This window comes from Ciconia boyciana, chromosome 23 (assembly GCF_034638445.1).
Source record: "Ciconia boyciana chromosome 23, ASM3463844v1, whole genome shotgun sequence".
Classification (NCBI taxonomy): Eukaryota; Metazoa; Chordata; class Aves; order Ciconiiformes; family Ciconiidae; genus Ciconia; species Ciconia boyciana.
In genome coordinates, this window is record NC_132956.1 from 7,293,620 (window position 1) to 7,318,821 (window position 25,202).

At 46.9% G+C, this 25,202-nt stretch overlaps 1 protein-coding gene across 1 annotated transcript; it reads right to left on the reverse strand.

Moving 5' to 3' along the window:
• Positions 1-1,344: 1,344 nt before the first annotated feature.
• KLHL12 (kelch like family member 12) lies at positions 1,345-25,164 on the reverse strand. Its single transcript, XM_072844801.1, has 12 exons — positions 24,816-25,164; positions 24,389-24,586; positions 18,670-18,823; positions 17,685-17,902; positions 14,902-15,051; positions 12,947-13,061; positions 10,453-10,559; positions 9,276-9,471; positions 7,858-8,016; positions 6,555-6,653; positions 3,310-3,496; positions 1,345-2,946 (listed from the first exon to the last, which is right to left on the reverse strand). Exons 1-12 carry the CDS (start codon positions 24,900-24,902, stop codon positions 2,820-2,822), a joined length of 1,797 nt encoding a protein of 598 aa, XP_072700902.1. The 5' UTR covers positions 24,903-25,164; the 3' UTR covers positions 1,345-2,819.
• Between the last annotated feature and the right edge of the window lie 38 nt (positions 25,165-25,202).

Consider the following 25,202-nt stretch of genomic DNA (forward strand, 5'->3'; position numbering starts at 1 on the left):
CAGGTTGTTCAGGGCCGGTTGGTGGTGTGGGGCTTGTCTTTGTTACAGTCCTCTGGAACTTCTCAAGAAAGAAAGAAAAACCTACCAACCCAAAGGGATCTTTAGCCAATTCTTAACATTCTCAGGTGGGAGCTGTCTGGTGTAGAAAATTCTGCATTTTAGCATTTTCTCCTAGATTACTTGTGGAGCAGAGCTTTGCTCCTACTGGTCTGTGAGAATCAATACTAGCTTCTTTCCAAGCAGAATATTTTGACCCTTTGTTTTACCTTCAACAGTAGCCTGTAAGTTTTCTCATCTCCAGCTATGCACAGATGCAGCCCATTTTGAAGATTTATATTGTTAATTATCTAGCTGGAAATGCCACTGCCTCTTCAAACCCTTCAGTACATCTTGTCCTGGAAAGGCAGTGATGGGTCTGCTGGCCATTGTCATGGGGTCATGCCCTGCTGTGACCCAGTTCCAATCCTGGTGCTTCAGTCTGCTGAGCTTCAGCGGAACCACACACCAGACACATTTTTTTCCAGCACTAGTCACTTCTGGAGCTGAATTCCGCCAGAGGCCTTTGCAGGAGAGCAGGGCTGGTTGGGGAAGGGAGAGGAGCTACTGACAGCTCCAGGTTTGGTAGCCTGGAACTCCCCCTCCACGTGCCCGTCTCCCTGCCGGTGTCAGAGGTGCAGGGGGCAAGACAGATCCATGTACGAAATCAGTGAGAGCTTCCTGGTGAATGTTGCACTCTCCCAAGCAAGTCCTGTTACCGTTTTGGTTCCTCACATACTTCTCATTGGCTAAAGAGTGACAGAGAAGTTCATCCTGAGGGAGACGTGTCAGGAGAGGCTATTTAAAATCTAGAATAACAGGTGAGGTGTTTACTAGGGTACGAGGCAGTGGGGATAGCATTCAGAGTCATCGAAGGCTGCTGGGGCAGGACACTGCAGTTTGCCTTGAAATCAACAGAAGGTTTTGGAGAGGTATTTTGCAGCCTCACCATCAACAGACAAATTAATACTGAGCTCCGCTCATCCCACATTTCCATGGTGGACAAAGGAGCTGTTATTTTTTGCAACTGCGGGCTCTGTTATAACAGTATTATCACAGTCTTTTCCTCATCTCTGCTGCCACACTGTTCTCAAGCAGATCTTGCAACAAATTCACCCCGTTAGCCAGTCCTCCAGGCCTGACAGGTTTTTGTGCCATGGATCTCAACAGATGGAGCAGTTGTTTTTTACTACCAGGGCAGAGGCACAGCTGAAGGTGGCTGCCTGGTCTAACAGGGGGTTTGTACATACCCTCCACACAGTAGTTAGACAAATGCCTTGAAGGTAGAGAACAGAAGCTAAATTCCTGCTGGCTCAGGAAATATTTTATTCTTTATATTTTCATTAAAAAATAAACATAGGAAACAAAACCACAGAACACTTGTGTGATAGAAACAAATGCGGAAGGTCAGAGCATTGGCTGAAAGTGCATAATTAAGTCATGCTACCACGTCCCTGGTCCCACCCTGTCCCCCAAGCAAGGAGTCAGCAGTAAGCTCAACGAGCAGCACTACACAGAGCCCAGGCACTGCGGGGCCAAGCTGACGGCAGAGGAGAGCTCGTGCTCCCAGAAACGCAGCAAGGCAGGAGACATGCTGAGGAGAGAGTGCTCTAGTGAGCCAGTGATGAAGCTCTCACTTGGGGTTCGTGGGGCAGACGAAGGATAGCTAGTGTAAGAGGATGTGGAGTTACAAGGCAGGGGAATAAACAGCCGAGAACAAAGGGCAAAACGGAATCCTGGATGTCACTCCGAAATGGCCCTGAAGCAGAAAAATCCTAGATAAAAGGAAAATCAACACAATGAACTTGACTGAAAGGCTGATGTGGGTGCACTGGACAGAGGTCTGTCCAGGGATGAACCCCAGTCGCTTACCAGCAAGATCAATGTGGACAGTAGCAATTGTGTCCCTACTTTCAGGGCCTCAGCCTCTGCAAGGTGACCTCCCCACAGGGGTGGGAGGCAAAGGCACTGCCACATCACAGCAAGGCTCCTGCTGCCAGAAAATGCAGCGCTTTGCAGCTGGGTCTGTCAAGCTTTTCAAGGGAAATATGATGTGATGAACCTTGCTGAGCCCCCTGATTAGAGCACAAATGCTGCAGACCTGCTTCTACACCAGGCAATGCGCTTTTCCCCCTGCCCTCCGTCCCCTGCAGCCTCAGGCTTTTGGGTCTCAGTAGTTGACAGCTTTAATCTGCGACTCCTTTTGTGTGCAGACCTGTGAGGAACCTGCAGACTCAGCTACAGTGCAGGACCCCCTTACACATGCTCGCTCAATTGGCTCTGCACTGATGTGCGCTTGAGGAGCGTGTTTAAACATTCAGTATGTACAAGATGATTTGAAGCTGGAACATAAGAGCAGCTGGATTCACCCTCACACATCCACGTGGCTGAGAGCAACTGAGGACCTGCGTGGTCCTGCAGTGGCTGAGGAGACCACCCAGTTGTATGTACATGTCCTTGGAAGCATTCACCAGACTGGCTGACGCCAAGGCTGGGGGCATCTCTGCTCTGCCGATAGACTTAGCCACAGGAACAGCAGAGAATGAAGCTTCTCCTGACTTCACCACCTTTCTCCAGCTTCACACAGAGCCCCCGATTTCAAATGACTGCTGAGATAACACGTTTATGCACATGCTCTAGTCAAAAGCAGCACAGAAAGCTGCTGTTCTGGTGCCTATTTCCACAGCATCCACAACTCTCAAGAACAGTCACTGCAAATCACTTGGGACTCTTCCTCCAGCCAAGACTTTTTAGGATATTCTTCTTTGTAAGTTCCCTCCAGATCACTTCTCCCGAAGGACGCAGACTCCAGCGTCACAGCGCTGCATCCCCAGGGAGGTTACCACTTCCCAGTTGTCAATGATGGGATCATAGCACTCAATGCTGCTCAGCAGTGAGTTGCCATCGTATCTGCAAGGACAGAAAGTTACAGGTGAGGGATGCTGCTGAAGGAAGAGGTTGAGGCATTCAGAGCCCTTCCTGGGAGACTAGACAGCTGCATACGGTAGGAATGGCCTGAAATAAAATCACCACATTAGGCTCCCTTTTGCTGCCTGCTGCTGCTCTCCTGCCTGTCTTGGCCCTGGACCATCACGCTGCCTATTTAGGTTGGGCACAGTGACTCTGTGGGCTGTCTCCTCTCATAAAGCTTGAAATGTAAACGTGAGGAGAGGCCACCTGAAACAGGGCAGCAGGCTGCGTCACCTAAACTCACTTGTTCCAGCAAACAGACACTCAGGGCATCTCCCTCTCCAGCCCAGGGCAGCCGCTTACCCAGCAATTGCATACAGCCTTCCCCGCAGCACGGTGGCCCCCACGTAGCAGCGGGGGGTTGTCATGCTTGTTACAGTTGTCCAGGAATCAGTGCGAATATTATAGGCTTCCACGGAGGAGAGATGTGCCGTCCCATCGAACCCACCAACAACATAAATATGGTCATTCAGCAGAGCCACTCCAGCCCCTGGAGAGAGAGAAGGTGGCACAGTTACACCCATGAGCAACACCGTCAGCACCGTGCCCGGGGCTCGCTGTTACAAGGCTGAACTAGGTCAGTTCCTCCCTCTTCAGAGGACATTTTCTTATGCTTATATCTCCCACAAAAGAGCTGTCATAACCCAGTGTCTTCTGTTGTTGTTGTCTCCAATGCGATACATGAAAACCTGTAACTCTACCAAATGCTGCTGAACCTCTGGCATAAGCGGGACTGAGCAACACTGCAGCCAGGGCAGCAGTAGCAACATGGGATGTTCACTTTGGCTGACAGACACCCCAACCCCCTGAACAGACCAGCACAAGGCTCGCTCTGCTGGCGGGTACCCGGCTGGGACTGTGTCACCACAGAGACAGGTTTCTCTGGTGTTTCTGGCTCCCTGGTGTCACCCAGCCCCTGGCTGTTACAAAGAGAATGATGCTGCTCCATGTGAAGCTGGAGGAGGGATTTCTTTGACATCACTCCTCTGGGAAGCAGGGAAATGAAAACTGGTGTCCACTGCACAGTCAGAAGTGTAAGTGACTGAAGCATCTGTCTGAACAGCTGTTCTCACCTGCCCCAGTAAAAGCAATCAATAATACAGTTGGCCCAACCAGGAATTTATGACAACAGCAGAAAATAAACCCCTGCCAGCCTCTGCTCCTCCTCTGTAGCCCCCTTCAGGTAAAGCACCAAAGAATGCAGTAAGATAACAACACACTTAGTGGCCTTAGGTGTTCCTGCCAACAGCCGCTGCTGTTTCCAGCTGTGTCTCGAGAGCAGCGTAAACCATATCGGGCTGTTACCATCAACATGTTGCACTGATGAATATCCCGAAGGAAACAAGCCAGCTGCCCTGCAGCTCTTGGGCACCAATCTGTTTCTTCTACAAACAGGGTATAAGAGACTTTCTGTTCCACTAAATGCAACCTCACTTTCACTGTCTGCCCTTGCTGAGTGCACCAAAACAGCTGGGAATGGCCAGACTGCCCCAGTGGCCTCTCTGATAGCTTCAGTGAGGAAGACTTTGGCTGAGAAGAGAGACCAGACCAAGGCCTAATCAGGGAGGTTGGGTCTAGCAATGCAATATGGCCATGGTTTCTGAGGGGTGGCCTACCTCCAGAATCTGTCCTAAGAGATGAAGAGACATAAGGAGGAGACAATCTCTGTGAATAAAGGGAAGATTAGTTTTAGTCCTGATCTTTCTTGAAATTCAAAGACCTGCAAGCAGACAGCTCTAGAAAGAGTGTCAAAGCCTTGGGGCAAAAGCAGTCCTACAGGGTCCAAGGTCACCAGGATGGATGGACTGGAACTGATACCAGGATGGAGGCTGCAAGTGCAACTGCTATCTAAGCTACTAGTAGTTCGGGGTGTTATTACCACAGAGCAGCAGCACAAAAACCTGGGCCAAAAAGTGTTCTTGGGCACACCCCCATTTCAGACCTCAGTGCTCCAGGTGGCAGCACTGAGGAAGGAACCTGGCTGAGTCAGTGGCGGGGTCAAGAGCCTCACAATGTTCCTGCTCACTTGTGGCACTGAGAAGCCCGCTCTGTGGGCCAAGGCACTGCTACCAAAAGCCTCTGAGTCTTGTGGGAAGCTAGCATGGACCTGGGAAACGCTTCTTATAAAAGGCTTTCCCCTTGCATTTGGTCTTGCCAGGAGCCATCTTCTCTGGTGCACACAACAGACCCCTTGGGGAAAGCCATCTCATCTTTAAGCTTTCTAGAGATCTGTGGATAGGTCTTGCATGTTGACTCTGACGTAGGAAAACCCAAAGATTTTATCACGTGTTTGTATGTGGGGTCTTCCTGGATGTGGAAAGCAACCAACTTCTAAATCAAATCCATTCTTGGCATATGGGAAATACTTTCCAACCCACACTTAACAGGAATAGCCCCGTCACAGGAGTAAATATTTAAAGCTTGAGGTTTTGGTGAATGCCACTGCAGGCACAAGAAAGCTTAAATGTTTTTAGAAGAGAGAGCAGTTTTAATTGAGTAACCAGCACTTGTCCCTGAACAAGAACACTGCAGTATAGAACAAACAGAAACAAAGCTGCCTAGGCTAATTGTAAAGGACATTTATTGAAAGAACTAGAGAAAAACCAACTTCAAAAGGGTTTTGAAAGAGGGCCTGTAAGCCCAGCAGAACTACTGCATTGCAAACCACAAAGCTGTGGAGGCACTGAGCATCCTGCCCATCCACAGGTGGCTGAGCAAGGCCACGGCTGCTCGCTAGCACAGCCATGAAGGTCTGGGGCAGGCAGCCTGAGGCGCAGTGCAATAGCAGAGGGCCAACACTTGGGCACACAGGAGCTGCACAAGCCCCACAGGAACTCCTTTGAAAAACGAAGGAGAGCCAAGACAGAAAGTTACTCCAGAAGTAGGATTTAAACTATATTTTTCTCCTAGATACAGCTGCCAAACTTAAAGCTCAGATAGGGTGCCAAGCAGGAAAGACAAACTAAGAGTTGGTGGGGGATAACTGATGTGTGACTGCACCGTGTTTCAAGTCATTAGCCTAAGACTGTTGCAGCGTGACACTGCTCTGGCAGCGCTGCTCGCTGTGTTACTGCTGCTCAGGAGCTGAGGCCCAGCATTTCACAAAGCAGAGTGCAGGTGAAGGAGCAGCCTGCCAGAGCACTCCTGCCTTTGCCGTGTCCTGTGCAGCTGATGAGCACTGACTTAGCAAACTGTCCCATTATCTTGCACTACAGTCTGTAGTTTGTTCCTTGCTAGCTTTTCTCCAAGCCATGCACTGTTCCTAGCTATGGAAGTCACACGAGACTTCCTTCCCTCCCTGTAATCTATAAACCCCGCTGCCACATTCCTCTATACATATCTTAGCATGGGATGGAGACATCAGGCATGTGAAAATTAATCTTTCTCTTGGGGAACTAAGTCAGCGTGTCCTAAAATCATCCCTTGTCAAAGCCAAACCACCCACTGGGGCTAGTAAACATCCTCCAGGGCAGCAGGACAAGCCAGCAGTGACTGTTTCCTCAGTGCAGCACAAAACATTTTGACCTCAAGGGACTGTGGGCTCTTACCTGAGCGCTTAGTGGCCATTGGGGTGACATTTGTCCAGTGTCCAGTGTGGGGATCATACCTCTCTACAGAATTCAGTATGTTCAGCCCATCATAGCCACCTGAAACAAAATACAGGAGCAAATCATGGGTCTGACTTCTGGAAAATGTTTTCTGCATAGAGAGCAATAACATGCCTGGTTCGTCCTTAGTACAGTGTTGCACTGCAATCAGCACAACTCACAGCATGCCGGGGCTGGTGGAACAAAGAGGATCTCTGCAGCTTGCAATGCCAGACTGGAGCCAGCTCAGAGCAAGCTCTACCCCTGCACTGCACAGGGCCGTGCTGAGAGAGGGAATCACCTCTGCGAACCAGTACAACCAGGTTAGCACTGCACTGCCCAGAGCTGCCTCTGAGCATGCTGATACCAATGTTGATGCTAAAGCAGACGTACAGCTTCCAGACCTGGTGCTGGCTCAGTGTCTGTGTGCTGCAGCCACTAGCTGACGCTATGAGGCTACACAGTGTAGGCTGGGATGTCTCAAAGAGCTGTTTCACAAGAGGATACTAAGAAATCTCATTGTGCAGCTTCAGCAAAGGAGCAGCATGCTGGCATCTGCTTTGGGGGACAGCGTGAGGAAGATGGATATGGGAGAGAGAAGTGAAACCCATAAACCAGTGTCCAATATCTGTGACTCCCCAGGAACAGGACTGTACCAAATGTGGGTACAGTGCTGGGCCTGCCTTTTCTGGGACCCAGAAGGTGTATCTACAGAACGAGCTTACTGAAGTCCTCAGAGTGATTTGCCCTCTACCACTCTCACCGTATTCAAAGCTGGCATCGGTCTCTGAAAATGAAACGAGTGCTACAGAAAGGAGCTGGAACACATACAGCTCAGGATACCTTTCTGGAGAACTACAGCCAACATTGCTTTGTGTGGAGCAGATGCATCCTCTGTCCTGTGGCTATCTGCTTCATCTCTAAGGCATCTTAGCCACTGCCTAGTCCCTGCAAACCTCAGCTGGCACTGCTCATCCCCCGCGCTTCAGCCATCCCTCAAATGTAGGCTGACTGTGTCCAGTTTGCTTCTGACAACATTTACTGTAGTTAATATGGCAGCTCCAGTCTAAGGCATTGCAACGGTGACAGTGAGAACAAGCTGCATTCGCTGACAGAGCTGTGCAGTGCCCAGTGCAGCAAAGTCAAATCTTCTCTTCTAACGTGGACATGACATAATTGGTGCTCCCCACAGACAGCATCTGCACTGTCATTTCTGTAAAAAGCAAGTATTTGCAGAATGCCTAGAGGCCCTAAGGATACCTACCGAGGCAGTAGATAACTCCATTAGCTACAACAAGCCCTGCTCCTTCCCGTGCTGTCTGCATATCTCCCAGCATACTCCACTGATCAATGTTTGGGTCGTATCGTTCCATACTGGTGTGACGTCGGCTTCCATCAAACCCACCGGAAACATAGATCATGTCTGCAACGTTAGACAGAGGTCGGACTCAGCAAGTCAAGTATCAAGCATGCACATGGAGCAAGAAGGCCCTCACAGATGGAGCAAGCCTACAACATGGACTGCAAAACACAGGAACAACTACAGATCTTGGCACATTCGAAGATAAGACAAACCCAGTCTCCTCACCTTAGCTCACTGCATTAGCCTGCTCACAGACCTGACAAACTAAACAAACATAAAGCCCATCTGACCCTTAAATCTGCTTCTTGCTGATGGACGAAAGAGAACACACACATGCCAGTTATGTTTTTCATGTTGCAGAACCTATTGAAACACTGCCATGCCCAAACCCTGCCATGCCCAAACCCTGCCTGTGACTAGCATCCTGTCAGCACCTCCCCAAAGTAAATGCTTACAAGGTACTAAACACACCGGTAGCAAAAGGAAAGAAGATCCAGAAGACATGCCTCGATCATCAAGATCAGTCCCTTATACTGGATAACCTAATTCATGCAACACTTTCACAAATCTGTCATCTTCAAAGCAGCTGCATCTTTAAGAGAATTTTCATTAGAATAGATTAGTAACAATCTAAATGAATAATATTTAACCAATATTAACTATTAAGAAGATATTCTAATATAAGCATTAAAGCACAGAATATTCATTAGAGTAACTGCTATTTTAATAGCTAGAAAACTTCCTCTCATTTCCACACCAATTTTCCCCTGGCCTGTTTATAACCATTTGTTCTTACTCAATTCTTATATTGCCCATTTCCTTCTCATGCCAAGTTATACTCAGAGAGAACCATCATATCCCCTCTTGGCCTTTGCTTTGGCAGCATAAGCAAGCTGAAGTGTTCTGGTTTGCTCAGTAAAGTAGTTTTCTTCTCCCAAGTCTGCCCTAAGAATCCTCCTCTGCACATGCTCCAGTTTCAGCCTCTCTCCAGTGCTGGATGGTTATTGCTGTACTTGGTGTCCTGTGCTCAGTAATACGCGACACTGTCACCACCCTGAGAGCTTCCCACTCCATAATCCCTCAGAGAGTTCCTTTCCCTCGATGCACAGACACATGCCATAAGAATGAAGCAGAGGCAGAGCTCCTCTCAGGATATGTGGGCAAGTTTTCCATTTCTACATCCAAATGATGAGAAGCTAGAATTTCAGGCTCACCTCCTCCCTCAGAGCCATCCCACTCTGCACATACCAGCTCAGGGCATTTCAGGACGAGAATTGAACAGGCTGTACTGCCCTGTCAGTATGGTGACTAGGACATACCTCCAAGGGTTGTGGCTCCCGCCAGGCCTCGCCGTACGTTCATCGGAGCCACGGAGTACCAGATGCCATCCTCATCCGATGTATAATCCAAGCACTCCACCGAGCTGAGACGAGAGCGACCATCATACCCCCCAATCACATAGATCCGATCATGCAGGGACACTGTAGCCACGTAGCGCCTCTTACGGGTGATGCTCTAAAACAGTGCAAAGAATAAAAAGGTCAAGGAGAAGAAATAACACTCATTCATGGAGACCAACCACTGTTCTTCCATCCTCTTTTGCTGCTCTTTTGGAAAATGGCCCACTACCACAGAGGCAAACAGCACTACGGATTTAAAGGATACAGCCCTGGCTGAAATGCTTAACGACTGCGTCTGCCTTCCTCTGCCTGTACTCTGTCTCTGCCATGCTCTCTTCTCATGGCCAGGCCTCTTTGCACTAAAATATTTTGCATTAAATGTCATTTATCTTATGCTGCTACTGAATCTTTGATGGTCTTCGGGGGTTTGTATGCCTCCCACTGGCTCCCTGCAGAGACTGTTAATGGGAAAATGTGGAGACTCGGAATATTTGATGAAAATACCTGAAGCTTTTAGCCTCCAAAAAAGAACAGAATTTTGGGACACCAGGTGATAGAGGGTCTTCTGTGATTAGCGATATTAAAGAAGAGGCAGTTCTCCACCATTTCACACAATAAAGGTGATTTGATATGTGGGTAGAAATAGTCCTCAGTGCAGGAATTCTCTCTTCCCTACAATCTCCTGTTATGCTCAGAAACAATGAAACCAGAGAGATCATGCAGCCTGCCTGAAAGCAGGACTGATTATACTATTCCTACTGACATTTCAGTTATCATCACTAACCTTAAAGCTTAACACCCCTTCAATAAGAAACATGATAGCTCTCACTCCCACAAAGATGTGGGTCTCTGTAGGCTCATCTGATTAGAAATATGACAACCACCTCTTATACAAAGCTTACTTAGCAAATCTGCAAACGTGAAGCGGTTTCAGCATACGCTATGTAAACCTCAGCAGCTCTAAAGAATTTATGGCAGAAATTCTAAGCAAAATGCAAAGGATAGCCCAAAGAGGAATGTTATATGGCTGATGCTACAGGATCAGTGTTTGATCACAGCCTGTTCAACCCAGTGGTGGTCAAAAATGGTCCCTTACTGGCAAGAAACTCCACTCCTGAGTCTTCGGGTCGTATTTCTCCACAACATCAATAGGTGACTGCTGGCTGCCAAAGCCGCCGATCACAAGCAGGACTTCATTAGCTCCTAGAGCAAAGAGGGAGAGTAAAGTCAAGTCAATCCCTTCACAACCAAAGGGTCACCTCAAGGGAATTGCCTGAAGAATCTCTGAGCCTTCCTTGGTGCAACAAGTCACCTCTAAATCCCTGTTTTCATCACTACTCTGAAGCTGGCACCTAACCTGGGTACAGACACCTGGACTCCCTCTGTCATCAGCGGGGAGGAAGAGAGAGAAACTCTCCCAGGGTATCTGGCAGGAAGACTAACTCAGGTGTTAGGAGCTGTCTGCTGGAGGCCTGTTCCTCCTAATGTTAGAGGGACTCCAAGAAGACAAACTGGCTAAGTTAGGTGCTTAAGTTGGCTCAACAATATCTTCTTTTGTATTCTTTCCATGATTTTTTTTTCAAACCTCTTACCAGCCCATGAAAGCTGAAGGAGGATGGCTGCTTCCCTGCAGCCTCCTCACAAAACAGGGCCTTCTCCCCTCATTTGCAAGTGACATCCAGACCGGATGGCACCTTTGTTCACCATTTCACTGAGAAACAAGTCAAGCTGACTGAAGCCTGAAAAATTCATGAAATATTTTCAGAGGAATTTTCTCTTAAGTCTTACTTATTTTATTTCAAAGTTGCCTTCCCTCTACCTTCTTTTCTCTGAGATTGTCCCTGAATTTTTCTTATTTTCTCCCTGAGAGTTAAATAACACTTATGACCTGGAGAGTTTTTAACTTCCCTTGTAATGACTGCCTTAGTGGTAGGTTTTTATCATCGTTTTAAAAATAGATGAGCATACCCTGAATCCCTTGGGCCCTTCCTGCAACAGGGAGTTTTACTAGAGTTTAGAATTCTCCAGCTTTTGTTGCAGAAGGACCGAACACTGAGCAACAAAGATTTAGCAAGACCCTGCCTGTCACAAAGCAAAACAGCTGCCACCTCAGATGAAGGGGAACAATATAAAAAATAACTGGGAAGGATTCACAAAAGAGCTCCAACAACAACTTGGAAAGCCTCCCGTGCAGTATGGCAGCAAAAAGTGCAATCGTTTCAGTTTATCCCATAGAAAGTTAATACACAACTTGACCACAGTTTGTGTGACACATAAGAGCATTGCTGACAGCAGATGGTATTGAATCAATTAAAAAAGGTAGGGCTGAATCCAGAAGATGAACCTTAGCAATAAGGTGCACAGTTTTGCCTGTATAATTAAACAATAGAACAGTTTTGTGATGTCTCCTTTATCGGGTGAAGCATTTCCACTAAGAATTAAATGAAACGTGACTTTATAAAATGACAGGTTGAGCTGAACTGCATGTCAATGAAACCAATGTAGGATGTTCCCAGGAAAACGGGAGACATGCTGTGGCCTGGACTATGCTGACGGTCAAACCACATCATAACAACATTCCCTTCAGGCCAAAAAATCTAATCAATGTGTCTCTGACAAACCTAATTTGCCCTTCTCCTTTAGTGGATAAACTGCTTTCTGTCCCTTAAAACAGTGTTAATAACAGGAAGTGGCCTTGAAGGGTTTTTCAGGGTCCCTCTCCACCACACAAGCAGCAGCACTGGAGAACACGCAGGGAGGTTTGCTTGCAGGAAGAGCGGTCAATGCTGGCACTGATGGCAGTGCCCTGTGAGTGTGCCTGGGATAAAGGCAGGGCAGAGACAGTCCAGAGAGAGTGAATATGAAGCTAAGAGAAGGGGCATCAGGTGAGGAATGGCCACAGTCAGGAAGAAGCCAGTAAAATACTTTTCCTTCTTCTGCAGGTCATTCCTACTGTTTATGTTGCTCTCAAGTGCTTATAGCCCTAAGCCAAGCATTCTCCCAACAATTCAGTGACTGTGCTTGGTAGGAGTTACTGAAATAGAGGAAGAAATCATCATTTATTTGCCTTAACAAGACTGGGGGTGGGGGGACAGGGAGGGAAGTACCTCTGAAAGGAAAGAGGGACCTCTCCATCTCCTTCCTTGTGCCTTCCCCTCTGAGATTCCCTGTTGAAAATTTATCTTCACTGTAACACAGCTGTCTCACCTTGCAGCTCTTTTTGTTTCTGACACTGATACCTGCCTTTTTAGACAGGAAGAAACTCTTCCCACACTTCTTGGACAGCTGCATGCTGAGACAAATGTATCTGGAGGTACCAACAACTCAGGAAACTCATTTTGTGGTTACAGCAGAGGCCTGGGATTAAAGGCAACCACCTAGTCCCCGCATATGCCACTAAGCAACTGTGCTCTCAAAAAACCACACCTCTGTCCTTTGCTCCAGTCCCCTTTCTGTACCACTGGGGACTGTGGATCGACAAGTCACTGCTGTGAAGCACTTCAGTGCAATTACAAGGCACTAGACATGGTGTATAATACAATACCTGCCAATGCCCCAGACCTTTCACTGTCCTTCCCTTTGCTGCTCACCTAGACGTGCTCTTGTCCTGGGTCCTTGCATCTGACTCCGGAGCTCGGGCCGAAGATGAAATTTCTTAGCTTCATCTACAAGGTCTCTGCACTGCAGACTGCATCGTATAAAAGGCTGAGGAAAAACATGAGTCACTGGTACATGCAATGTATTTTAAGATACCTCATGAGAACTGTCCTAAAGCCAACTCTCATCAGTTCAGACAGCATTAAAATTACTTGTGTGCAGGCTGTGGCTAGTAGTGTCATGGTGCAAATACTGCACACATGGAAATGCAAAGACAACTTAAGACTGGACTGCAGCTGAAAAGATATGGCTCAGTTCTCACACAAAGTCTGGCACTGCAGGTTCCATAATGAAAATAACTATATTGGAAAACTAAGGAACAACCGCTTCTGCTACATTTAAGCCAGCAGAAGTATGTCTGAAAAGGGGGACTGGCAGCGAAACTACACTTGAAATCAGTTTGGCTGGATCTGCCCCATGTAATCAACTCTCTGTGTGCATCTGCTGCCAAAGAAGAAACAAGGACCACAGTACAACAAAGCAGTTTTGCTGGATCTATTAGCTTGATCCCTGTGCACGTGGGACATGGAGCTATAAAAAGGCTACAGAAGCAGTAAGGTCTTCTTTAAAAGAAGTGGGGGGCACTGCAGCCCAGGGACAGTCTCGTCTCCTCCTTGCATTACCCTCCCAGGCTGCGGGCCTGGACCAACCTCCTCTGAATGCTCAGCGTTCAGTTCCCTTTGGGTGTTTGGTGCTATATGCTGCTGCAATAAGTTAAGATTTATTTTTACAAGTTCTTGGTGCTTGTGCAAGAAGGCCAGCGTGTTCAGAGCAGATGATGCCACACAGGGCCAACGCTCTACTCTCCACGCTGTCCCAAGATGATGATATCCCACCAGTGAGTGTCACCTCCAGTCTGGAGAGGCCATCCTGCACTGTAGGAAAGCTGGGGCCCTGCGTACACACTGTCTTAGGCTGGTTTTGGAACAGATCTAATTGTTTTGGCACCAGTCCCTTTTGCGTTAGCTTCAATTTCAGTTTAAAGGGGATCATAACAATCTGACTAAGCACATTTTAGCTCTGGCACAACTTAACTGCCTGTTAGCTGCCCTTATTTAAGAACATCTGTAAAAGGCAGCTGTATCACATCAGAGATGGATGTTGCTAAATCAGCCATTTCTCTATGTAGAGAAGTCTGTCATTCAACGTTCAGCACCTGTCAGGTGACAAGGGCTAGTAACCACTGATTACCTCACATCACCATCAAACCAGAATGCTGGCCTGAACTTCTCTGTGCCTTCCTGTCAAACCTTGCATGGGGTCAGCATCAGTCCCTGTTTGGAATTAAACTTCCATTGCAAAAGCTTAATTATCTCTTATCATCATCCACATTTTGGTTTGCCTCTGCAACACGCCAGCCACACAAAGAAGCAGCATTAGATATGGCTCTGACTTGTGTGTTGGCCCTGGACCTACACAGCTGCTGTCCTTCTCATTCAAAGGTACCTGCTTGCCATCTGCACCTGAAACAATTTCTGAGAAGCCATTTCCTCCCTAGGATCGCATGCCAGGTCTATAGAGAAGGAGACCTGCTAGCGCTTACGAATGAAAGGCAGAAAGCACTTGTTAGAAAACTGTAGCAGATGACAACAGAAAGGTGCTACATATATCAGGAGACAACCAACTAATTGCTCCAGATGGGGTGCCCTCCCAGCTGAAAAGTAAAATGCTGTAACTGCTGGCACAGCAAACTACTTCTGAGTAAAACAGTGGGCACTCCAGCTGAACAGGGACAACTCCATAGTGTCAGCATCAAAAAGCATCAGCAGAGAAAGCAGCTTTTAACATGTTCTGTTAGGACAGCAGGAGTCTAACCAGGGAACATGGCAATCACACACAGATACTGGCTCCTAGCTGTTCTGCGTCCACGGACCCGGGCTGCTGATACCTCGGTGTCGATGACGTCTGTGATGTAGCGGGGAGTGAGAAGCGGCATGCGCACGTACTGCAGCAGTTCTGGCAGCGATGCTTCCCGTTCTTTTTTTGAGTGCTTCACCCAGTTTATAACTGCCTCAAAAACAGGCTCTTCAGAGTCCACCTGGAAAGAGGAGACGTATACTGATCAGGCTGCAGGGTAATATTTCAGCAACTGCTGTGGAACAGACAACTTCCAGGCTGTTGACACTGCTAGCGAGAGAGCAGGACATTTCAAGTAAGACTTTGTTGTGGAAATTCCCATGAGCTGTATTTACAAGCACTATGAAATTCCCTCATTTTATTTTCCTTAAAACTGCATTTGTTTTTTCCTTACAGCTGAGATCAACAACTGGCAGTACGAGTGCCAGAAAAGTAAGCTTTATGGTACACAGCAGAGCCAGAAGCTGGGAGCCGCCACTTTTGAGAGAGCCCAGTGAGAGGCTGTAACTCACAGGGCAGCTCTCCCGACTTCTCAGCAGAACAGGAGTTACGGTCCTGCAAAATGCAAAGTACCATCATAAAGATGATCAGAATCACGTTTCCTTTTCACGGAGCAGTGTCTCACTTAAACCCCTGCAGCCCCGTGCACTGCCCCTTTAACACCTGAGCCGTACCAGGTACATTTAAGGTTTTTTTTTATTTCAATCCACATTTAAGAAACTGTAAACAACTGGATTTCAGAGTGAAGAACCCTAGGGCGTGAATGTTACTGTTCTGACAGGTTTATTTCTCTGTCCATTTAGGACCGGCACATGCTAGTGCTTACACCACTTCCAGAGATTACACTGACTAAACAATCTAAATTTGATACTTTTAGAGAACCTCAGGTGCTTTGGACATCTATGATTACCAAAAGCAAAAGAATTGTAAAAAGCTCTATAATACATTATTTAGGCTTGGTTTTCTTTTTGCACATCTTCAGATCGTCCAATGTAAAAGCAAATCAGACATGAATTTATGATCATGAGGTCTGTTAACTGTTATTAAATATGAAAATAAAAGGAGATACTGTAATAAGAGGATTGAGCCTTCCCACTGATATGTGACTGGTACACTTTGAAGTTCAGTTTGAAGTTGTCTGTTGCAGAATGTTCTGAAGCAGGGAGCCACAGAGGTTAATTATGTAAGGCAATTCTTCCAAGCCATTGATTTATATTTGTTACAGTATAATTTGAAATGGCCTCTTTCTGCTTGAATGACAGGGAAAGGACAATTAGAGCTCTCAAAAGGAGAGCAGAGTACTTTATTGTTTCCAATTTTCTCCACCTCCTCCTCAAATGCAATAATCCCACAACGTTTTATCCCCTCCCGAACTGACTGTCCTCTGATGTATTTAACAGTTTTGTTATCTGGGAAATAATTTCTGTTTTCTGATAAATGATGAGTAACACTAACCACAGCATCACAGTGAGGACCTGCCATTATACTTCTCGAACACCCAGGGGATTTTCTGAGGGTGCTCCCTCAGTACTCTCTGATACAGCACATCACCTCTGCACTGGCGCAGCAACAGCTAGATTTGCTTCATTCACTTCCTTAAGGTGAATGTGCACCCCACTGTGTGTCTGCAAGGCCTGAATCAGTCCTTCCAATGCACAATGCATTTTACTTCGCCTGTGTGGATCATCTGATCAGTTTGGCTGGGTCGTTCGCAAGTTCCTCATTATTTCCTCTTCACTGTCCAGAAGCGTTATGTCAGTACTTGCCACAACCCACATAAGCTCAAACCCTCACAGTAGTAAAGCTGCGGCTTGTTAAACACCAAAAACACTCAGCCTTTCTCCACTGCTGACCTCAGCCTGTGCCAGGGTCTTTCACTGCTATCTTGCATGCTCTTTGTCAAGGAGACTTATTAACAAGAGGATGTCAGCTTGGCTGAAGGCCAATTTCAAGGCAGACTTTCAAGGCATACATCAAGAATCCTCCTCTGGCTATCCCTGCATTGGCTTTTCAGGAATTCTACCATAGATATCACTTACGTCGGTTTGCTTCTAAGAGTTCATGTTACTGGGAACTCTGAATTGTGATTGCTTCAATCACTTCTTTTAGAACAGAAGCAAACATCAACTCTTGATGAAGTCCATCTCAATAAAGAAACCAAGTCCACTCCCCATTATCAAGGAATGTTCAACTTATTTCAATTCTCAAGAACATACATATTCATAGAAAATCTGGAAAAAAGTATTTGACAGGTTCCAGCCAGAACCTGGCTATAAATCCTCCAGAAACCAATCTTAAGGGAAAAAAATTTGCATATAACTCCCTGAAGAGTCAGACTACCCTGCACCACCATGCATTCTGCTGCCTGTAAAAGTAGAGGACACCCAAATGCCTGGGATGACACATGCATTCCTTGTGCTGCTGAGTAGCATGCAAAGGTCTACAAATAGAAGTTAAAGTCTTGGGGGTATTTCTGAAATGTAGGCATTGAGACAACTTGTCTTTGTAACCTCTGAAAGCTCCTCCAGGGAAAGAAGGAGACAAGGGAACAAGAACTCGCAGAGGTAACTAACTGTGATTGCCTTACTTGCAAGAAACACTTGTGTGACAACAAATTCTTACACAGCAGCTACATGTTACTGATCAATTTCAGATTACATGGCTAAAAAAAATTAGAAGAAGCTTCTTGGAAATTAAATTTCAAATTCAGGAAATGTGTGAGAAGTCCACCCTAGGAGTATGGACTAATTTCTGATTGGTTTCAACGTTTTTACTTCAATGCTTTGCACAGTAACGGTACTTTTCAGGTTTTACCTGAATTTCATCACACTTGATGAGCTTTTCAACCTCTTCTTGATTTAAGAGGATAAACTCTTCATGCTGAACCACCTCTGGAAAATGTTTCTGGCTGAAGACCTCTGCAGCTTGCATTAGATCAACACAATTGTGTGTCTCAGCAAAATCCCGAATGCCCAAACAATTTGATGGATCCAGCTGGCTTTCTAGAAACTCACAGCAAGCTTGTTTCACACCTACGGAAAATTGGAGGGGTGAATGAGCACTGCATGCTTACTACCAATCCACTGCTTTGGAAAGGGCTTCAGAAAAGAAAGTTCTAAACAATAATGAAAATCCAACTCAAATAACAAGCTTAAAAATACTACAGAACCACACACATGCAAATATTTCTTTGGAGGGATGTGAAAACACTAAGCAGTAGACCATGTGTTTGGACTGTTTTGATCTCTGGCTATTCTATTTAAATGAAAAAAATTAAATAAATCTGATACTAGGAAAAGACTCAAATCCATGGATTATAAACAAAAAATGTATATGCTAGTGGATATGGCTACCAGATTTCTAGGCTTTCTCCAATGTCTTTTTGATAGTTGCCTGGGATAGCTCCATAGGTGCATGTGCAGTGACATCAACCAGTTTGTTACAACCCAGACATACTATGACGGCAGGTCAAATGACATCAAGGATTTGCTTATTGTTATAAGTTGACTGAGCTGTAACATTTATGTGCTATACAGCCCACAATTCCTCCTGGGAATTCTCACGCAGAAATACAGTAGCCCAAAGCATGGAACAATAACCTGTTTTATCATCTTTTTTTCCACTCAAGGCAGTTACTCTACCAATGAGACCACAGCGCACAAGACAACAGAAGAAGTTTGACATAAGTACTTATAAATATCATGCCTCCCACAATCTCTCTTCCATTTACAGAAGGTCAGACAAACCAAATCTCTGAACAGCAGCAGTTGTGCAATTTGTGCTGATACGTGGCAATTACCTTTCAGCTGAAGCAGACATGCAGCTGGGAGCAACTCTTGGACGTTTTCTACTGTCACGTGAACAGTTTCTGTATATACAAAGTCTAGCAGGATTTCCATGGTGGAGGCTGTCAGTCCCTGGATATCTACATAGGGTTTATCTTTCTCTGAGAGCTGCAAATCAGAAGGGAGACAAAGGTTTATTTTTCAGTAATGTGACTGAAAAAGCCAACAATGCTCAGCAGTTTTTAAAAATGTGATCTGTCAGAGAGGTTTCAACAGAGATTTGTCCTTTCTCTTCTTGTGCTCACTTAAAGAGTAAGGGGAAGGAGGGAATTTCCCTATAGAATTCACTTACAGGGTGAATAAAAGAGGCAAAGTTCATTATGGATCGGGAGGACAGTCAAACTGCATTGTAAAACGAACAAGCTGAGATTAGAGATAGCACAAACGACACATGTAACTTCTGCAAGACAATTAAACTCTCTCCTCCATGCAGTAACTCCAGGCTTTACTACATGAAACAGTCCAGGGGGATTCCTCCCTGGGCTGGATGTGTATGACACGTTGCAGTTTACATGGAGTCCCCACCTCACTAGTCTGCTCTAAAACCAAACCAAATAAAAATCTTTCCTAACAGTTCAATTCCTGATCCATTCTGCAAGCTTATGGTGAAGGTTCCTAAGAAGAATGACTACTTATAGGCCATAAAGTTCAGAGTTAAAAGTTAGTGTAGGTTTAGCTTAAACATTTGAAAGTAAAATGATACAGCATACAGTGATGGTACTTACACAATCCTGACTTTGTCCCCTGACCCTTTTATCACCTCTAAGATACATCATTTTGGAATAATTGTTTTTTCCAATGAATGTTACCCTCTCAAGAGTCAATTTTTGGGAACAGTAAAATCTGTGAATCCACCAAATTTGCACCTCTATATGTACAAAACTGAGATTATATTTCACAAAGCATCAGCTTTGTAGTTTAATGCATCCACCACGAAGCTGCTGGCACAGCATCTGATGATTCATGAACAGTGGGCTAGCAGGTGAACTCACTAATCACACCCTGCACATAGCTGCAAGCTCGTCAGCATGAATGGACCTCAACAAAAGGATATCTCCATGCAGCATGCTGCAAAACCAACCTTTTTTCCCATGACTTTTGAAGAGGTAGTCAGTATCAGTGCAAGCATGATTCAGATGAAAGCCCATGACTTTTCTTGCCAAGAATGAGCCTGAAGTTGGTTACAGACAGATTGAGCAGAGACTCAGTGAACAGAAGCATGATCAAAGCATGATCACTTGGCTTAGAATCTGCCTTGGCTGGGGAAAAAGGAGGTAATACAGAAGCAGAGAAAAGAAGAGCAGTCAAGGATATTCCTGCAGAGGCATTCGATGACACAGCAGCAGAAGGGAAGAAATGTCTCTGCTGAGACTGAGCCATTTCTATGATGCAGAGAGATACACTTCACAGGAGAGAGGAGAAACACAGGAGGTAATGGTGATACTCAAAGTATTTGAGGGAAGAGACCTTTCAAGTCTGTTGACACAGCGAACAAACTTTATGGCATCCAGAGTCAGAAAGGAACAGCAAATTACCTTGTCTGACCTGCTGTATGACAGGGCGTGCATTGCATTTAGAAGCTAAAATGAGTTCCTAACTTGGGTTCGATGAAACGTTCCCTAAACAAGACTAAGCTGTTTGGTACAGATGTCACCAAAGGTCAGAACTGATCAGACAAGATGTTCATATGATTCCAACAAGCAAATAGAGATGTAGACCATACATACTTAGAAGAAAGAGGATAAGAAGTTGCAAACATCTATTGACAGGAGATTACAAGGGCACCAGACCTCCTGGTAACGTATTACACTGCATCAGGTAGAAGCTGTAGACATCTGTTCTTCACAGATCGGCATGGAGCTGGTAAAGAAGCTCCTGTCCTCACAACCAATATTCAATAATTAATAATCAGCCATGCACATACTCTCTTTATACTCTTGACCAAAACACAAACCACAGGGACAACACTGATACTATAGAGATGATCACCTCCTGCTTCCCTTGTACTCAGCTATACTCCACTACTTGATTGTTATTTGGCTCACAGTTTACTCATGTGCCAAGATTGCTTGGAAGGAAGAAAATATTTCAAGTAACTTCACACAATGTATGTGGTGCAGAATAACTTGCAATCCTAGCATCACACCTTAAAGAAGGATCTCAGAATGGAGAAAACTTGATTCTGAACATCCCATGAAGACTCCGAGCTGTAGCTCCAGACTGCATATGCAGTGTTAGAGAACTGCGTACAGTGCTTAGTGCTGTGCTGTTGGGACAGAGAGTGTCCCTCTTTTATCAATACATCCACATATTTGGACTCAGAAGCAATGCAAAATTATGGTCATGCAATGCTAATCAAAACACAGTACAAGCAGCTTTCCTTTTGCAGGTGTTGAGTGGTACGAGACATCTCTCTCCATGTCTGCTGTTAGAATTTCAGATTAGTTTCCCCCTTTGTTGTTTAATATCAGAGTTCTGCTAACCAGCAGGAAGTAAAGCAATAAGGGATTGATACTCCCTAATACAAGCACATTTCTAACATGTCATTAAAAGTATGCAGCAGTACAGATCCAGAAATCAACTGGAGCATCCAGGAAGAGACATTCCCATAGTTAAGGAGAGTTACTTGGAGACATCAGGAATTTTACACCAGGATGCCTAAGCTGCTGAAAGCCTTGAGGCAGGGGCTGCAGGTCATAGCTCTGTCGTGAAACATAACGTTGCTGTCTCCCATTCCATCCATAAATCATGCAACTCACTGCAGGAGAATGGGCCTAAAATTTTGGAACCACTTTCTTATCCAAGGCCACTTCTTGTTTTTGCCTTCACTAATGCAGATACACAAAAGTATATTGTAATGAACCCCTCCAATTTCTTCTCACCTATAGGGGAAAATAAATGCTGGCATGACAGTGCTAACATGTGGCTCACCGCATTCTGGAAGGCATTCACAGTACAGTGAAGATGACCACATAAGAACCTGGAAGCAGAAGCTGTTTATTTTCAGAATAAGAAGAATATTTCTCCACGTTCTAGGGGAAAAACCCCTTCAATTTCTAGAACATACCCTCCAAGAGAAGACAGACTAGTTTCTTTCTGAGGTGGAGCCAATGATCAGCTCTTAACACATCCTGAGTTAGGGTAACTTGTCCAAACAAAGACAGAAATACCAGTGCAAATCTGGGATCCAGGGGAGCATTTTCTAAAACTGCTCTTCAGTTTTCACAAGGAAGAACCCTCTAGGTAAAACTGATGGGCGTTTCAGTTTTCCCACACTACTCAGCACAGGGGCAAAGAAACCTGTTGTCAAAAGCCAGGGGTTCAACAGGTGACCAGTGTCTTCTCATTCTGGAAAATGGGAAAGGAAAATGTGAAGAAATTAATACTAAGTAAGATTGAGCGCTTTTTAAAGTAAATGTTGAAAGTTAGAAGTGAGAGAAGGAAGGAAACTAGAGACACAGGGACTGGCAAACGCAGTTCTTTATGATGATAATCTCTGATGACAGTCTCAGTGCTACACTGGCCATGGACAGATGTAACATCATGAATGACAGTGGGCATAACCCAGGGATCATCTCTGAACAAAGCCTTGTGTAGCCCAAGTCGGGCAAAAGCCACACATTACAGCTAGCCAAGTAGTCCCCAAATTCACAGGAGGCAAGCGATGAAATGCAAAGGAAGCCCTTGCAGAGACTGTTAGTCCATTATGCAATCCGTCATTTTGAGTTCCCTCAAGTTACAGCCATGGCCAAAACACTCCGTACCCACAAGTGTCTGGAGAGCAACCAAATGCTGTCCCTTTACGCTCATCGACATACTTGTCTTTGACACACATAGGAAGCAGGTCCACTTTGAGGCTTACCAAGCTGTCATTTCCTGAAAAGAACGCTCTCCCACAAACACTCAGTAATTGTGTGTGCCACTTGGCAGGTCTGTCATTTTGGGGTTTCCATACGAAAAAGCAAATTTGGAAGAAATACAAACTAAGCAAAAGAAGTAAAACCCTTAAAGCAGTGGTAATTTAGAAGCGTGAGAGATCGAGCAATCATGCCCACTGGGTGCACTTATTTTTCTAGGAAGAATTACATCTATGAATTAAGGTCACTACAATGTTACAGTTAAAATGAGAGTATAAAAAAGGAATGAGAGAGGATCTCAGCTTAGATCCAAAGTATACCAATCCTCAGCCTTTGTTAGCAGCCACAAAGAACGTTCTGTGGCACACAGAGTGATCAGATCTCTGTAGACTGCCTAGATAAAGTCCAGGAAGTCAAAGACACTGACGTAGGGGCAAACACAAAGAATCACAGACAGTCTGCTATACTGCTGTGTATGTTGAAGCTATTGGTAAACAGAGAACTTCAGCCTCCAGGGACTGAATTTGCTTTGTGCATTTTTTTTAAAATTACATTTCCTTTATGCAGAGAAAGAGCATAAACCTGACAAATTTACAAATTTCATGAAGACATGGACAGAAAATACATTGGTATGTGAGCAGTCCACATATGTCTTTTTTTGGTTGCTTTGCACAGGACTATAAAAACTAAGACACCCGCTGACCCGACACAGCGCTGAAAAAAAGAGAAGCAGGCACACAGACAGCTCTGCCAACAGTGTTCATTGCTGGATAAAACAAAGAAGAAAATTAGTCTTTCCTGCAAGGACTACTGGGCTAGCAGAGAGGTCTTTAGGACGTTTGAGCTACTTAGTAATTTTTCTCCCTGCTAATGGGGAAGTTGCTAGGATAAGGAAAGCATCTTCTGTAAGAAAAAGCCACAAAGACTGATTCAAACTTATAAAAGATAAAGCCAGGCAAAGCATCTCATATTTTACGAATGAGTGCTAGCTTTAACTCAAATATTACCTTTCAGTGATTCAGAAAAATAGCGTGCACGTCAATACAGTAAGCACTGTGAGAGCAAAGGTCCTCACAAGCGAGATCTGCTGAGTACAGCAACAGGGGCTTATAGTCTCCCCCCCACTGCCAGTGCCAGAGGTTACATTCTCTTCACAAAAGCAACAGCACAACCCAACACATACCAGCCGATCAGCCAGCGCGAAACAGAGACCAGAACATGAGTTAAACACCCCCCATTTCAGCTTTAAAGGGCTGCCTTAATTCACCACCCGGTCTAAGACACACACCATGGCTCGCACGGCTTCGCACTAGGGCTGGTACCCTTGGCAAGAAAGATGCCCAGAAGCATGAAGACCAGAAACCACCACTAGAAAAATCAGTAAATGTATCAGAGCCTTCCTCAGCCTGGCAGCTCGCTGGTGCACAGGTTGGTCATGCAGCAGACAGTGATTCAGGACCACGGTCCCAACTGCAGCCTCTAGCTCCCACCGTGCCACGATAAAAGGCTCTGGGGCCACCATGAGGAGACCCAGAATCACCGCGAGGGGATCCAGGGCCACCAGGAGAGGATCCAGAGGGCTCCAGGGCCACCACGAGGGAATCCAGGGCCACCACGAGGGGCTCTAGAGAGACCCAGGGCCATCACGGGGGGGATCCAGAGCCACCAGGGGGGAATCCTAGGCCACCATGCGGGGATCCAGGCCCAGCTGCTGAGCAGCTTGACAGAGAGCAGCCCGAGCGGTGGGCGGCCCTGCCTCCTCCACCCGCGAAGCACCCAGGGCCGGCGGCTGCCCGCGCTCTCGGGGCCCACCGACCTCGCTGGTGAACATGGCGCAGAAGTAGTCGCTGCAGGCGGCCAGGACGATGCGGTGGGCCGGGAAGTCCTTGTGCTCCACGCGGAGGGTGACGTCGCAGAGCGTGTTGCTCTTCCGCAGGGCGTTCATGGCGTTGAGGATGGACTTGGCGTGCGAGTTGGTCATGATGTCCTTGGGGGGGGCCATGGCGCCCGGCACCTGCGGGCACAGCCAGCACGGCCACATGTCACGGCCCGCCCGCCGCCCCGCCAGGGGGCGCCCTCCCGCCGCGCCGCGCCGCCCCTCCCTCTCTCCCTCCCTGCCCCGCCCGGGTCGCCCCCGCCCCGCGCCGCGGCGGCGGCCACAGGCGGCCACAGGCCGTCACAGGCCGCCCGCGGCCCCGCCGAAACGCGGCGCCGCCCGCTCGGGGCGGCCCGGCCGCACTCACCCGGCCGCGGGGAGAGGTCCCGGCCCGCACACCTCGCCTCCCCCCCTCCCGTCCCTCTCCCCGCGCGGCGCGCTCCGATGGCGTCATTGCGCCGCGCCGAGGCGCCGCGCGACCCCGCCCCTGGGTGCCTCGCGGTTGCCGGGCAACAGGCTCCTGCCGCCGCCCCGGCCCGGCCAGGCCCCGCGCCCCCCGCAGCGCCGGCCTCCGCCGCCTCGACCGCCATCCTGGGCCCGCGGCCCGGGGCCGGCCCGGCCGAGCGCTCCCGCACGGAAGCGGGAAGAAGCGGTGCCGAGGGTGACCCCGCCGGGCGGGTGCCCGGGCCCGCAGCGGCAGGAGCGGCTTGGGCTTGGTCAGGTCTGGGGAAGTTCGAGTGAAATATTACACTTT

Excerpts from the sequence above, each read along its gene's own strand:
- KLHL12 (XM_072844801.1), bottom strand. The coding sequence starts at position 24,902 with ATGACGCCATCGGAGCGCGCCGCGCGGGGAGAGGGACGGGAGGGGGGG. Across the intron at positions 24,587-24,815 it reads GGACCTCTCCCCGCGGCCGG|GTGCCGGGCGCCATGGCCCC; the intron begins GTGAGTGCGGCC and ends CTGTGCCCGCAG. Across the intron at positions 15,052-17,684 it reads TCAAGTGTGATGAAATTCAG|GTGGACTCTGAAGAGCCTGT; the intron begins GTAAAACCTGAA and ends TCCTCTTTCCAG.